Source organism: Camelus dromedarius, chromosome 11, assembly GCF_036321535.1.
Source record: "Camelus dromedarius isolate mCamDro1 chromosome 11, mCamDro1.pat, whole genome shotgun sequence".
Taxonomy (NCBI): domain Eukaryota; kingdom Metazoa; phylum Chordata; class Mammalia; order Artiodactyla; family Camelidae; genus Camelus; species Camelus dromedarius.
This window is the reverse complement of record NC_087446.1, coordinates 2493914-2509091: the sequence shown is the minus strand read 5'-3', so window position 1 is coordinate 2509091 and position 15178 is coordinate 2493914. Positions and strand designations below refer to the sequence as shown.

At 60.1% G+C, this 15178-nt stretch overlaps 1 protein-coding gene across 2 annotated transcripts in view; it reads left to right on the top strand.

Moving 5' to 3' along the window:
• The window catches only part of TBC1D22A (TBC1 domain family member 22A), a 241839-nt gene that overhangs the window by 173672 nt on the left and 52989 nt on the right, over window positions 1-15178 (top strand). Inside the window, exons 11-13 of one of the 2 annotated variants that reach the window (XR_004140407.2) lie at window positions 3030-3157; window positions 7641-7763; window positions 8660-8761. Coding sequence is in view for 1 of the 2 variants with exons in the window: in XM_031463479.2 (XP_031319339.1) it covers window positions 3030-3157 (128 nt within the window). In the remaining variant the exon portion in view is untranslated. The remainder of the gene's footprint in view (window positions 1-3029; window positions 3158-7640; window positions 7764-8659; window positions 8762-15178) is intronic. The other variant, XM_031463479.2, reaches the window with a different exon arrangement.

Here is a 15178-nt window from a genome sequence, read left to right as displayed (position 1 = left end):
CGTGAACAGCACGTGTTTCTCTGCCGTGTCGAGGGGGTACAGGTTTTTTCCTTTTAGCGCCAATCCTGGGACACAGTGTGTGTGTGTTATTTTTATTTTCAACTGAGGAGACGGGATGCTGCAGCAGGAGCGCCCGTCTGCAGGCCTGCGGCTTCGGGTGCCGGGTGCCGCGCCCAGCACGCGCTGGGGGACAGCCGCCTGCTGTGACTTTGCAGCAGTCCCCGCCCTGGCCTGCCGCGGAAGGGCCTGATGAAAAGCATCTATCTCTTCAGCCTGAAAGATGACAATAATTACATCTGCCTGCTCGTTCGCTCTGTGTACACTCTGACTTCCAGTGGAATGGAAATTTCAAATTCAGAATTATTGCTAACCAAATTACCTTTATCAGTGATGGAGCATCTGCTCACAATTACTTACAAAACAGGAAAAATGAATCTTTTCAGCATAAACATTTGCACTCTGATGTATGTAAATTGAAAGTAATGCCCAGAGTTTAGTAGTCCATTTCTCACCACGCTCACGTCGGAGGCGGCACGTTAGGAGGTGGTGGGAGAGCGGTGGCTGGCCCGCTCTGTCACTCTCCGTCACTGCTTCCAGAGAAGCCCCAGCCTCAGAACAGAGGCCGGTCCGCGTGAGCGAGGCCTGCCCCCCGTTGTTCTGGGGTGGCTGCTCCTGCTGGCCAGAACCCAGCTGACGTGGCCCGGCCGGGGGGTGGGCTGCCTGGCGGGCGCTCCCCCAAGGCGCCTCCCCACCAGGTGGGCACGAGGTGGCCTCCGTAGCCCTGCTCAGCAGCTCGGGCCTGCGGCAGGGCGAAGAGAAGCCCAGAAGCTCTGGGCACTCGGAGTCGGCAGTCCTGATAAAAGAGGCAACTTGGAGGCTCAAGGCTGCGTTTTCTTTGTCTCTCCTGCAAGTGGCCAGGCTCCTGGAGGACAGGATGCTGGCCGTGTCTCTTCTGGGGCTTCACTGTCACGGGCGGCGGGGCACGTGGAGGCCCTGATTAGCTTCCCTGAAAGAGCTGGTGGGTGAGGGGCCCCCTGTGGAGGAGGGGTCCGCCCCCGTCTGCAGAGGGCACGGCTGTGCCCAGGCAGCTGGTACCCAGGGACGCCGGGCGGGTCTGTGGGGTCACTTCAGGACAAGGTGGGCGATGGTCTGCGGTCCCATCTGCGGCTCATGTGAGCCCTGGGCGAGCCACCTCGCTGGCCTCACACGGGCGCAGGTGAGGGTGCTGCGGGCGGGAGCTGCCGGAGGGCTGTCGGCCACTGGATCTGGCTGGGTGGGCTCCTCTGCCCGAGCCTGAGACGGGGTGGGGGGGCCCTCAGGTGGAAAGGGTTAATTTTTATCTGGTTAGGTTCCTTCAGTGACAGATGTTCCAGAAATATGTGTTTAATTTCCCAAACTGGTGGCTTGCCGTTTTCCGGCAGGACGGTGCCATGTGCCCCCCAGGCGCTTGTCAGGGTTGTTTGTCTTCCCTGCTCGAGAATGGCGCCCTCCTGTAGCTGAGGAAGCCCACGGCGCTGCGGGCACGGGGCCTGGCCGGGAGACTCGCTTCCCCCCATCCACGGACGTGCCAGGCACTCACCGCTTGCCGGGCCCAGATGAGGCCACCACCCCATGGGCATCGCATCCAGGGGGCACCCTGGGAGGTCAGGGTCCTGCCGTCCCCTCAGCTGGCGAGCCTCCACCTTGCTGTGCAGGATGAGGGACGTGAACAAATGCTCAGGGCTCCGGAACCCAGGAAAAGTCACCTGAATCCACTGGATACGCTTGGAGTCGGCACTGCCTTCCCGATTGTTAAAACGTGGTGAGGGTCTCAGGGCAGGGTCCTCCGGCTCCCCCCGGCCCCTCCCTCTCGCTTAGTGGTTCTGTAAATAAGTTCCTGCGCCGTTGTAAGTGATCAGGAACAGGCGTAAAGACAGATCCGTGAACAGCAGAGCTCCAGCTTCTCTCTCACACTGGTTTGTGTGCCATTTCTAGAACTTTCTTTGGGAGAACTCTTTTCAGGGTTGCTTCTCAGGGCAGGCTGATGAGGGAGGTAAGACCTAGAGAGAAGGAATGTGTGAGTCATGACGTGGGAGAAGGGATGTGTGCAGAAACAGGGCAGTTAGCAGTCCTCGGGGGCCCCGGTTCAAAGAAGTCAGTATAGGAGCACCCTGGTTCCCAGCCTGGAGGATTGGCCGCACCTGCTCAGTGTTACGGCAGCGCCCATGCTCCCCAGGTCCTTCGAGCACACTTGGTGGGCAGAATGCTGGGAAAAGGCGCTAGTCCCCAGGATCGCCAGGGTGTTTTGCCCCCTGGAGGGGCCCTTCCAGGACCCCACACCGCAGAGCGCCTGAGATCTGCAGCCTTTCCAGCGGTTGTTGTCACCCTGCAGGGAGGCTGGGTAGGGGACGCTGGGGACTCGGCTGTGGAGATGCGGTTCGTGCAGCTCTGTGAGGAAGAAGGACCCTGTGGCTGGTGGGAGATCGCGCAGCGGGCTCGGTTCCCCTCAGGGCCCTAAACTGGGGGTCCGGGGGTGTGTCTGCCTGCCCCCTCACTGGCCAGGGTGGGAGCACATGGAGCATTTGCCTGGCATGAGACTGAAGGTGTCTTGGAAGCCAGGAGCTTGTCCCTTCTCTTGGGACACCGCCCGTGGGACCAGACAGATGCAGGTCAGCCTGGGCTCCGCCTCAGGTCCCAGGGTGTCCCCTGGCCTCTCAGACCAACGTGCCCATGTGTGAGGCAGGAGGGGGCTGCTCACCTTGCTGGTGGGGGGCATGGGGTGTCCCACACGGGGCACCCCACACGGGGCACACGCTCGACGCACGGAGCTGTCGTGATCCCGGATACTGCTTCCGCCGCCGCCCGTGGCGGAACGAGAGGAAGAGCCTTGTGCTAGAAAGCACTCATTACTTCCTTGCTCCTTGGGGGGCGGTGCTGGGGTGGGTGGAGGGGCTTCTGAGGCGGGCACGGGGCCTTGGGGAAGGGATGCGGGGCTGCTGGTGGACCTCGGGTTCTCCTGACAGCCTTGGGGCCTGTGTCGTCTCCCGCAGAGCAAGTCCACCGGCACCTGGAGCAGCACGAGGTCAGGTACCTGCAGTTTGCCTTCCGCTGGATGAACAACCTGCTGATGAGGGAGCTGCCCCTGAGGTGCACCGTCCGCCTGTGGGACACCTACCAGGTGAGCACCCACCCCTCCCAAGGAGGGGGGCCAGGAGCCGGGCCGGGCCCCCCCCCTCCCCCCCCGACGAGGGCCGGGCCCTGTCCGCCGCAGCTCGCCTTGGCCACGCTCTGCTCCGGGTCTGTGCCGCACTTGGCTTTGTCTTCGGAGCATCCTCTCCATGGAAATGCGGCCTTGAAGTCCGTTTCTGGTGTTCTTGTCGTTTGATTAGGTATGAGGTCGAGCAGGAACTTTCTGCAGTTTTATTTGTAGCTGAATTTCATTCCACCATGCAGTGACAGCGTCCCCAGGGCTTGCTGGCAGTTTGCATTTTCTCCGGTCCCCGGGGTGGGTCAGCGTGGCGAGGAGGCTGGTAACTCCGGCATGAGCCTGGGCTGCGGCTGCCGGAAACATTCACACTCAGGACTCGCACGTTGTCTGTTTTGAGTTATTCATAATAAGGATTTTTTGAAGATCACTGACAGAGTCAGAGCAATATGAAATTTTCTCCTCTCCACCGATTTTGATGGAATTCGTTTCTTCAGGAGATTGAGTTTTCTGCAACAAACCACCTTTGTTCCCTCGAGTGTCCCGTTGCTCATCCTGCCACCTTCTCATCTGGGTGGAGACACTCGCTGCCGCTGAGCCGTGCTGCGGGTCTGCACGCCAGCCTCTCCTCCTCATGTGCAGAGTAGCCACTGCTGTGTGGACTTGGAATGGGATCCCTGTGGAGGCTGGGTTCCATTCTGAACTCTGGGAAGCCGAGTTGTTCCTGCCCTGAGCGTCATCCCTTCGTGGGCCTTGGACGGGCAGCTGGCTTCGGAGGCTGGGAGTGGGAGCCCCAGGCAGCGGGCTTTCTGTGGGGCAGCAGGAGTCCAGACGCGGGCTTGGGCTCCCGCCTGTGGCCGTCCATGCGGGGGGTGGTGGGAGGCCGGGCCCAGGGGCAGGCTGGACGGGCCAGCCCTCCTCCCCCGTCGAGGGCGCCCTTGGTCTGGATGGAGTGTTCTTCCCGCGGGATGGGGATCTCCGGCTGCTGCCCCGCTGGGCCCCACGCTCGCCGACCTCACACCCTGAGCTCGCCTCTCCCAGGTTGTCTGGAACAGTAACCCGAAGCCTTGTTCCTGGTGGGCCGTGTGCCCTGTGCGGGGCCACGGGCGCTGGGTGGCTCTCGGCGCTATGCTTCGCCTTTGCTGTCCTCTGCCGCAGCCTGTGCGTTCTAATGGTGTTCACGACCGAAATTAAGACTGGTCAGTAGATTGCACCCAAGTCCCCCACTTTGGTTTGGCTTTCTAGGTACTCGGCAGCTACAGAACTGCTGGCCGCTAACATTTCCTGGGACATAAAGCCTTTTTTTGGGGGCTGTTTGGTTCAAGCGGCCGTCAGCGGGTGTTATCAATCAGGACCCTGTAACATCCCAGGAAACAAAACTTAATATCCCGTAAACTGCAAACGCTCTGCACTCATGATGGGTTAGGCCGAGGTCCTGGGTCCCCTCATTAAACACAGACTTCCATGTAATACTGTCCCCATTACGAATAAATTAGGTATTAAGTCAGTCGCCTTTTGAGGAGCCAGAAAATGGATCTGCACCACTTCGCTAAAACTCCTAATAGGTATTAAAACTTTAAGCACAATTGTGGCATCTTTATTGAGTTAATTTTCCTGAAATTAAATTTTGTCATGAATTGACTCATTTGTACCACGGGCTCATTGTTGAGCTGACAGTTCCCTGCTCGTGAACCTTTTCATATCTTAAAAATGGGGGGCGTTTCTATTTTACAGGCCCAAGTAACCATGAAATTGTATTGCATCTTTTGGCAATGAAAGTACCTGGTAATCACAGGCTGGCGATCGGGTGATTACTCTCCCCTAAGCTGGGTGTTTATTAGCTGGGCCATTACAGGTTTCGTTGACTCTTTAACCCCTTAGAAAGTAGCTTAAAACCCTCTGGGACGGGTGCCGCCCGCCCTGGCCCAGGCTGGGAACTAGGCACCGCACAGAACTGAGCGCGGGGTGTTCGTCACAAGCGTGAAAGATGGCGGTTAGAAAGCACAGACCGCCCAGAAGCAGCCCAGACAGTGGGGAGATGCCCCCTGCTCCCCGGCCGCCCCATGTGCTCCGCACGAGCAGGGCTCCGCGCGCCGGCTGCCGTGGTCCAGCTCCCGGGAGCCTCGGCCGTGGGCGGAAGCAGGTGGTGAGGCCCCATCCAGCAGGCCGCCAGGCTGGTCCCAGTCTCCCCGTCCCTGGGCTGTTGCAAGAATGCATCCCGCCCTCCACGGCTGGACCCACGCGTGGATTTTGATGACCTCGAATGCTTGGCGTGTTTCCCGTGCTGTCGGTCTGCAGTCGGGGCCGTCGGGGCGGCTCCTGTCCCAGTCGTCTCCTCCCGCCCCTCGCTGCTCCTCCTCGGGGCCCCTCCCCCCGGCCCCACTCTGTCTGGAGGAGGCACGGGCTTCGGGTTGACAGGAGAGGTCACAGGGGTGTTTCTGGGCCACAGCCACCGCCTCCTGTGTGGTGTGGACAGAGAAGTGTAGCTGGAGTTTATCAGGCTCCGCAGAGGCCGCTGGGTGCCGTTGTGGGCTGGTGTGGGCTCCGGGGGGACCCGTAGCCTCCCGGGGGCTCTCTCAGAGTCTCCGTGTCCTCACTGGGCCCCGTGGAGGTGCTGGCTGGAGCCACTCCCTCTGGCTTCTCCCCAGTGGGGCAGGGGGCACACTGGATGCGAGGGAGGGCAGAGGCCCTTGGCCTCCGGCCACGCAGGGTTCCTGCCTGTGAGCGGCCGTCTGTCTGGGGGCAGGCGAAAGCTCAGCCCCTCTGCCTTCCAGGCGTGCGGCCCTTCTCGTGGGGCCCCCCTGGGCCAGGCGGCTCCTCCAGCCGCTCCCAGGGCCACACCGCCGCTCGTGGCTGCGCCTGGCCTGAGACTGGACACCAGTCACGTACGTCCCTGGGAGGGGCCTCTGAGGGCAGGTCTGAGCGTCATGCCCTGTGAGAAGAGTCTGTCTTTGCAGGCCTCACGTGGAGAGAGAGAGAGAGATGTCTGGTTCTCTTCAGCCTCCTTTAGTCTTGCTGCGTTAGGGCCTCTACTTTGTCAACCTCCTTAAAGGGCCCGTTGGGGGTTTGGGCTTCAACCTATGAATTTGGGGGGACATAGTTTAGCTGATACAGAGCTGGGGTGTCTGGAGCACCCCAGGCTGACCCTGCCATGGGACCACAGGTCACAGGAGTGACAGTGCACAGTGGCACTGTGACCTCTTGAGGCTGGACCCCGGGACCCTCCTCGGGGGCCCCTGTAGGGGACGGGGAGCCTGTGGCAGGAGAGCACCACAGCTGCGCATTTAGGGAGCTTGTGACTCCGGGGCCCGCCTGCTCCGGGGCGACCAGAGGCGCTCAGCCCGTGCCCTCTGCTCGCCCAGGGCTTGCTGAGCCTTGGCGGCCCCTCCCTGTCTTTGGACCTCACGCACGTTCTCCTGAATTGCTTATCTATGGAAAAACAGCCACCAGTGCGGCTTTTATTTATTGTAACGCTGGCAGGCCAGGGATGGTGGCCCTGGCTCCGGGCTCATGGGCCTCTATGTCCCGGAGCCCAGGGCCTGCCCCTTGGGTGTCTCCCTGCAGCGGCCGGTGCCCCGGGTGCAGGGGTGGGTCTAGGGGCCGCACCCCCTCCCCGTGTCCCTGGCTGCACTTCATGCTTGAGGCCTGGTGGGCACAGGTGCCTGCAGGGCCCAGGATCCGTGACCCTGAGGCCCAGCCCCTCACCCGCAGGCCCTGGGACAGAAGCCACCTTTTTGTCTGAGCTGCTTGACCTCCTCCCAGACCACGGGAGTCGGTATGCATGTGCCCTGTTGCAGAGGGCGCTGACCCCCGACACGCTGTCTGGGGTGGGCACTGGGGCTCCTGTCCCGCCGCGTCAGCTTCTCCCACGTGTCCTGCCTCCCGTGCGTGGGGCGTGCCTGCACCAGAGGGGCCCTGCTGCAGAGGCGCCGCCCGGAGGGGTCCACACACGCAGGCCTCCTGAGGGGCAGGACGCTGAGGTGCAGTTTCTGGTTTGTGGTTCTCCTTCACGAGGTGGTATTAGGGCGTCAGCCAGATCGCTTCTGCTGTTCAGGATCTTCTGTGGTTCCAGACACGTTTTAGGTTTGTTTTCCTATTTCTGGGACAAACGCCCTTGGAACTTTGATAGGAAACGCCTCGAGTCTGTGGCTCGCTTTGGGTGACCCGGACGCTTTCACAGTGTTAGTTCTTGCAGTCTGTGAATGTGGAATGTCTTTCCATTGCTTTATGTCCTCTTCAATTCCATTCATCAACAGTTTGTACTTTTCAGTATACAGAGTTTACGCTTTCTTGGTTAAATTTATTTCTATGCATTTTATTCTTTTTGATACAGTTGTAAATGGGATTGCTTTCTTAATTTCTCTCTCCAGTAGTTTGTTGTTAGTGTATAGAGATGCAGCTGATTTTTGTATATTGTTTTTCTTTAATCCTGTAACTTTACTGAATTTACCCAAAGGAAATGAAATCATTATCGCGGAGAGAGACCTGCACCCTCCTGTCCATGGCAGCATGATTCACAGCAGCCAAGACACAGGGCCGCCTAGGTGTGCATCGATGGATGGCAGGATGAAGACATCGGGTGTGTGTACACATCCACACACAATAAAATTACATTTGGCCTTTAAAGGAAGGAAGTCCATGGGCGTGGCCGGGATGGCTTAGGGAAGGTCAGGGGAGAGGAGGAGGTGCGGCCAGAGGGAGGGGGCGCCCCCCAGGCAGGAGAGGACCATCCGGAGCGTGGAGCCGGGGAGGGAGGCTCCCAAGAGGCAGAAGGTCCAAGGGTGACAGGAACACCCAGGCGTGGCCTCTGGCTTCATGTGGGTTCTCAGCACTTGAGAAACATGATTAGTGTGACTGAAGAACTGCATTTTACATTTCATCTTCGTTCACTTGGATGTAAACTGAATAGGCCCCCACGGAGTGGCTGCCCGTGGTGGGTGCAGTTGTGGGAGGGGCTGGTGGAGTCAGTGGGGCAGGGACTTCAGCTGGCTCTGAGGTGACCACGAGGAGACGGACTGGCTGGAGGCCCCCCCGCCGAGGGTAGGGGCCTGGGAGGGTGGCCGTGCAGTGGAAGACCCTGAGCTGGCTGGTGGTGGTGGGAGGGGTGCAGATCCCAGGAGGCGGCGGAGGATGCTGCCGGCCTGTCCCTCCGTCCCTGGGGCCCTGTGAGGCTGACCCAGAAGTGACTGTGCCCCTGGGAAGCGTCTTGGAGTGAGAAGGAATGTCAGCACTTTCTGGAAGGAAACGTTAGGGCCAGGGTCTGAGAGTGGTGGCGTCTTCTCTGAATTTTAGAACTTCCTTCCCAGAAACACCTGAGCTCTGACTGAGGTCTTACCTTCCCTGGTTGATACTTGGGGCGTGAGCCTGGGGAGTCGGGCCCCTGGGTCATGGGAGGGGGTGTCACAGCCTCGCGTCCACGTGGAGGTGACTGTGTGTGTGGCTGTGCGATGACAGTGGCTCCTCTCCCCCATCCAGAGGACGGGGAGGACGCCGGCGGTGCTGAGGGCCCCTCGGAGGGCACATTTCCCACAGGCTAGTGATTGTGTCTCAAGGCGAGGGAAAACTTCCTTTGGCCAGGTGAGTATCACACAGTAACGTCATTGGCTTTGGGCATTTGTTAAATTCCTTCCTAGTGGCGTCCACAGGTCGCTTGAATCCTAAGTAAGACACTGGCGCTGCCCATGTCCCCGAGTGCATCCTTAGGGCTGGCTGTGAGCGCGGGAGGCCAAGTGCGGACAGTGCTCTGGGGTGTGGCTTTGGATCTGCTCGTTTAGTCACCGTGCCCTCTCGGGCGACCCCTTGGCGACCCCTTGGGGCAGGGCCGTCTCCCGGAGGCTCACGACAGGCTCGCTGGTACCCGGGCCTTTGGCCCCAAGGCCTCGGTGCATGCGCTGTTGGAGGCACATGGCTTGAGGGCATTTTGTGCTAGTGAAGCTCCGAATCGCCCACTTGCCCCAGACGGAGCAGAGGACACTGCCTGTGAGCTGTTGGAATCTCCATCCCAGCCCAGTGCTGCCCCTCGGAGCCTTAGGTGAGCCCCGTTCCTGAAGCTCAGCCCCTGGCGTCGCTGTGCAGGTGGGAGGAGGTGTTTCTGATGCAGAGGTTGGCCCCCGGTTCTGTGAAGGGCCTGGTGGGCCTTGTTCGGGGGCTGGGGGCTGTGTGGGCTGTCGCAGCCGGGCTGTGCAGTGGCCCAGGAGTGCATGGCATGGGCCTGTGCCAGGGGACTTCACGGGGAGGCGGGTGCTTGCCTGCTCTGAGGCTAGAAGGTGCCGAGCACACTGTGGGCGCTAGAAAGGAGCACCGTTCTTCCCTCGACGCGTCTCAGCTGCAGAGCTGTCCAGACTCTGGGTCCTACTGCCGGGCTCTCGCTGCTACCAGCCAGGCGTTGCAGAAATTGGATCCGGGGTCTTGGAGCTCTGGTGACTTGCCCAAGCCCCTCCCTCCACGTGGTCTTACATTATGTGCCTGTGAGCCTGGGACTTGTGGTTCTCTGACTCCCATGTGGCGGGCTCCGAGGGAGGTCCCTGCCAGCCCTGGGCTGAGCCCGCGAGAGGCCCTGAGCCAGGAGACCCAGCTGAACCCGGGTCTGACCTGCGGAAACAGCAAGAGAAGGGACGCCTGCCCTGCTCTGTTTGACCTTGGTTACACGGCGAGAGGAAATGAATACGCAGAGTCTTGGTGTCGGTAGCGCAGACTGGAGACCGGGAGCGGGTAGGAAGACGCCCGTGAGACCCGGGAGGGCCGGGAGCTGCGGCCCGGCCCGAGGCGCGCTCTGGAGACGCGCGGGCAGGAGGTGCGAGGTGGCTGCCGTCGGTGACGGCGGGAGGCAGACGTGGCCCTTGCCCGGGCCCTCGCTCGTCACAGACCTGCCCGTGGCGTCCGGCGCAGCGTGGGCACCACTGACGCTTTTAAAGGGAAAAGATTCGTTTTGCAAAGATTGAGGGGGTGGGTGCATCTTCCCAGAAACAGTTTCGAATTTGGAGCTCAGCCTGTCAGTCCATGGAATTGCAGTAGGGTTCTGACTGGAAATGCAGGTTAGCTCTACTAACAGTTTCCTGAGCCCAAAGGGGGCGTACCTTCTGATGTTGTATGTGCGTCTGTCTTTACTTCTGTCCACCCATCTGCTCCTCCATCCGTCCACCCACCAGGTACAATCAGAACCCTGGTCTGGGCAACGGCAACAAAGCCTCGGGCCTCCACTGCGACGCCTGAGGCACCCACCCCCTGGGTGTCCGCAGCCTGGGGTGTGGGCACCGCGGGACGTCGGTTCAGCCCGGGCAGGAAGCACTGTGACGGACGTGACGAAGGAGGGAGGGGATTGGGGGCACCGCACCTGCCCAGGGGTCCTGAGGCTTCCCTGGGGCACGTCTCAGCTGGACCTTGAGGGTCAGGAGGGTGACGGGGATTCAGCTCTGTGAGGGCAGGGCCTCGCACCGAGGGCGGGACCCAGAGCCCTACTCCAGGAGTGCGAAGCAGGGCGGCCTCCCTGGAGGAGAGGGCGTGTATCCAGGGCTTTAGGAGTCAGGTGGGCGTGGCCTGCACCGTGGAAGGCTGAACTGGGTGCAGCTGTACCGGGGCTGTTTGGGAGCCGCGGCGGCACGGGACCTGCTCAGCTCAGCAGGGCCGTGCGGGGGTCAGGCCCATGGTCTCCTCCATGGGGGTGGACCAGCTCTGTTCATGTTGGTGCTTTCACTCCTGCAAACCTTGGTTTCCTGCCTGTAAAGGAAGCAGCGCTGTTCTTGTGGCCACACCGCCAGCCCCACCTGTGAGGGGGCCCGTGGCTGCTGTCACACCTGCCTCCAGGCCCAGGTGAAGGTCAGGGGGTGGGTGGTGTTGGTGCCAGGCCTTCAGCCCTCGGTCAGCCCCGCTGCTCATCCCGGCTCTGTCTCCTAGTCGTGTGTGACTTAGCGATGGGGGAGCATTTAAACTGTGTGTAGGGATCCATCCTCTATCCTGCGGTCTTGCATTTCCCAGGGTCGTGGGGACCTGCTCTCCGGCTCTGGAAGGTGGCCGTGGGCCATCAGACTCCCCAGTACCTGCAGAGTGTCTGTCGCTGTGCCTGGGTGGGGAGCACCCAGTGTGTCCCAGAGCCGCGTGGTTCTCCGGAACCTTCCAGGGCGCCACAGGCGCCTGATTCACCCTCAGCGAACCAGGTGGTGGGGAAGCTGATGGATTGGGTTAATCTAATAAAACTGGAGAAGCAGATCTCCTTACAACATACTTTTTCATAAGCCCATTAAGATTTGAGGTCGTTAGCTTTTCATGTCGGCCCTCCTACAGGAGGCAGGCATAGATCACTGTCAGCTGGGGAAGGATTTAGAAATGAGAATATTCAGCAAGACTGTGCTCCCTGCTGATAAGTTTGCAGGGAGGAGCCGGGAGGGGGTGCGTCACCCTTGCAGGGTGGCAATAAAGACAGGGGCCTGGGGACTTAGAGGCCGTATTTAGAGGAGTATCTAGGATGTCCTTCGTGACTCTAGGACTTTCTTTCTTCATGTTTTAATAAGATTGGGTTTTGCCAGAACTTTCTCGGGGCTTGGGGACTGGGGGAAGATTTCTTCCCTCCTCAGGCCTGGTTCACACCGGCACAGCTGGCCTGGTGTCCGGGGCCTGGAGCTTTGGTCCGGGCACTTACTGGGACTGGAATCACCTGCAGGTGGGACACCTATCAGCTTCCACTCGGGTGCCAACTCGGGCAGGCCTCTGTCCCTTTGCGGGTGAAATTCCGAGTTGTCCTCGGAGCAAGAAAAGTAATGTTCTCACATTGTGGTCTCTGATTTTAATTTTATAAAGATGGAAATCTTCATTATTTCTGAAAAGTCATTTGCTGAGCGACTGTAACCTGCGTCGGCCGAGCGGCAGGCCACGCAGGCAGCCATTGGTCCGCGGCCGGGTGGACGCGGCGGGACGGCAGGCAGCTGGGTCTCACGGATGCGGACGCCTCTGCTGAGCCGTCGGTGCAGGCGGGAGGGCGAAGGGCTCCCCGATCGCCCGGCGCCCAGCCCGCTCCCGGCAGGGGCTGCCCAGAGGCTGGGGACGGCGCCGCCCTAACCCGCAGTCTGAATGAACTCCTATTTGTCCTCGCTCTGAAGTAGACAGGGATGCCTAGCCAATTGTGGAGCTGAATTTAATGGCAAGGAGGTCTTCTAAGAAGCGATAAAAGCTCTTTTCTAACAGTGAGAGCGCGCGCCCCACGGCCCCATTGTTACCTGGCAGGCGGGCTTTCTGCTGCGTCCTCCCCTGCAGGCCGCTGGCCCCACGTCCCTGGTCCCTGCTGTGCGCCGGGCGGAGGCGGGGAGGCAGGGCCCCTGGGATGTGCGCTCGGGAGGCCACTCCGTGTGCCGTGTGCCGGCAGCTGGTGCAGGACGTGCAGCTGGTAAAACACGCTGGGTGGCGGGTTAGCGTCCCCGAGCGAGTGCAGCTCCGGCGGTGGCCCTGAAAGGCTGTGAGGAGGGGCTGTGCGGTGCGGGGTCCCGCAGCCCTGCCTTGCTTAGGCCGTGCCTTCTTCCTGCTGCAAAATCTCCCGTATGTTCACTGGCCCCGGCAGGACCTCCGTTCAGCAGCCCGGACTTGCCCCCATCTGGAGGCCAAGGGGGCTGGCCTCTCCCCCGGGCCGCCTGGGCTGGGCGTGCCTGTGGAAGTGGGTTGAGGGCAACAGGAAGGACTTGGCTGCCTGTCCCTTAAATGCAGGCCAGACTGCTGTCAGCCTGGAGAACAAAGGAAAGAACGGAGACCGGCGAAGAGGGTCCCTGCTCCTTGGACAGGAGTGTTTCATCTGGGAGCTGGCTCCCCACGGCGGCCGAGAAACGAGGCCCAGGGTGGGGCCTGCCGCTCCTTGGTGTGCAGGTCCTTTGTGGAGAGCACTTCCTGGGGTCAGCCGGGCCCTGGCATGTTGCTCTGGAAAGGGCAGATTTCATTGTTGTCAGGAGGGGTGGGGGCATTGGCTCCAGGTGTGACACAGCCCCCATGCTTCCTAGGTGGGTGTGGGGTGGCAGGACCAGCGAGGGGCGGGAGCTGGGCCTGGTACATTCCGCAGTGTATCCACTGACTCTGCCTCGCCCCCTACCCCTGGTTACCCAGGCCTCCTTACCAGGCAGAGGGAAAAGGGCAAAGGGCAGGGTGGACGTGGCGTCTGAGACAGGAGTGATGGCCGCTGCCAGTGTGAGGGCTGGGGACAGTCAGAGTCACGTAGGCACCAGGACACTGCCCTCCACCCCCTCAGACCCTGCTCGGGCCCCGACGCCACGCCCGTGCGGACCCACACGCGGGGGGGACTTGAGTGGGGAGTGCTCCGGCCCCGCCTGCCTCCTCGCCCTGGGAGTGCCTGAGGGGGGTGGCATGGGGGCTGTCTGATTTACTGACCCCAGGGCCTGGTGGCACCTGCTGCCCCTCAGTCAGGGGCCGTGCTGAGGGGGCGCATCGTGGCCATCGGTGCAGGGCGCTCCTCCTGACCTCCTGCCCTGGGTCTATACAGGGTGCTCCTCCTGACCACCTGCCCTGGGTCTATACACACTCCTTTAAGGCTCTGGCATTGCCTGGTGATTACCTTGATGTTTATGTTTTCTGGAAGAAATCCAGCACATAAAGTTACCTAAGAACTGCTTTCAAGAGAGGCCTGTGTGTCCCATGTGTGGGGAGTGTTCTCAAGGTTTCCAGTCCAATTTTCTGTGACCTTCTGTTAGTGACCGCGAGGAGAGGCAGTGCTCTGCCAGGGGCCCTGGGGGTCACTCCGTGTGGCCGGCAGTCTCGCTCCTTCCTGGGCCCTGGGGTCAGGCTCCGTGATGTTGGACGCCGACCTGGGCCAGCCGTTGGCTGCCTCCCTGTGTGAGTCCTGAGATTTCCACACGTTCACCTCCCAGCTCCTCCGCAGGCCTCTTCCCACCTGAGTGCTGAGCTCGGAACAGCTCCCCGGGAGAGGCGGGCCTCACCTGGGCTCACCCAAGGTCGTCCAGGCGGCCTCGGCCGGTGCCAGTTGGTTTGCCTAAATAAACCTGCAGACCGTGATGAAATTCCCGACAGGCTTCCTTCACTGCTTGTTTGCTAAAATTTCACGTTCTCTTATTTCACCTGAGAGTGTGTTGTGGAAACTGTGGAGAAAAGAAAGCCCCCCACCTCGGGTAGCTCCAGCCCGACACCTAGAGCCGCTGGGCTCGCGGCAGGGCTCCTCTCTGTCCCTGCCCGGGGATGCTTTAAACGTGGTGATCACATGTGAGGCGCAGGTGCACTCCTGCGCGTGCCGTGCTCCCCGTCCGACGTCTCCACCCCAGTGGCTCCCAGCCTTTGTAGCCAGCGCTTCAGACGGGCGCGCAGTGAGTGTCCTGCCCTGCGGATGTATTACTGTCTGCTTAAGGGTGGTGGGCCGTCTGCAGGGCCCTTATGACCGTGATGTGATTTCTGCTTTAAGCTATTTCTGTGTTAATAGTCCCTGAAGACAGATTCGGGGTGAATAGGCAAGGCGTGTCCAGAGTCCCTGATGCCAGTCGCTTTGTGGAGCGTCACGTGTAGGTTGCGGCCAGTGACATGGTCTTCAGCCTTGTGAGAATTGGGCATTTTAATTAATGTCATTTCTCTTTTCTTTTCTTTTTAATAATTGAAGTCTAGTCAGTTTACAGTGTTGTGTCAATTTCTGGTGCACAGCGTGATGTTTCAGTCATACGTGTACATATATATGTTCCTTTCCATGTTCTTTTCCATCATAGGTTACTGCAAGTTATTGAGTATAGTTCCCTGTGCTCTACGGTAGAAACCTGTTGTTTATCTATTTTATATGCAGTAGTTAGTATCTGCAAATCTTGAAATCTCAATTTACCCCTCTCCCGCCCCCTTCCCTGGAAACCAGAAGTCTGTTCTCTAAGTCTGTGAGTCTGTTTCTGTTTTGTAAATAAGTCCATTTGTGCCATTTTGTTTTAGATTCCCATGACTGATATCATACGGTGTTTGTCTTTGACTTACTTCGCTTAGCATGATAATCTCTAGGTCCATCCATGTTGCTGT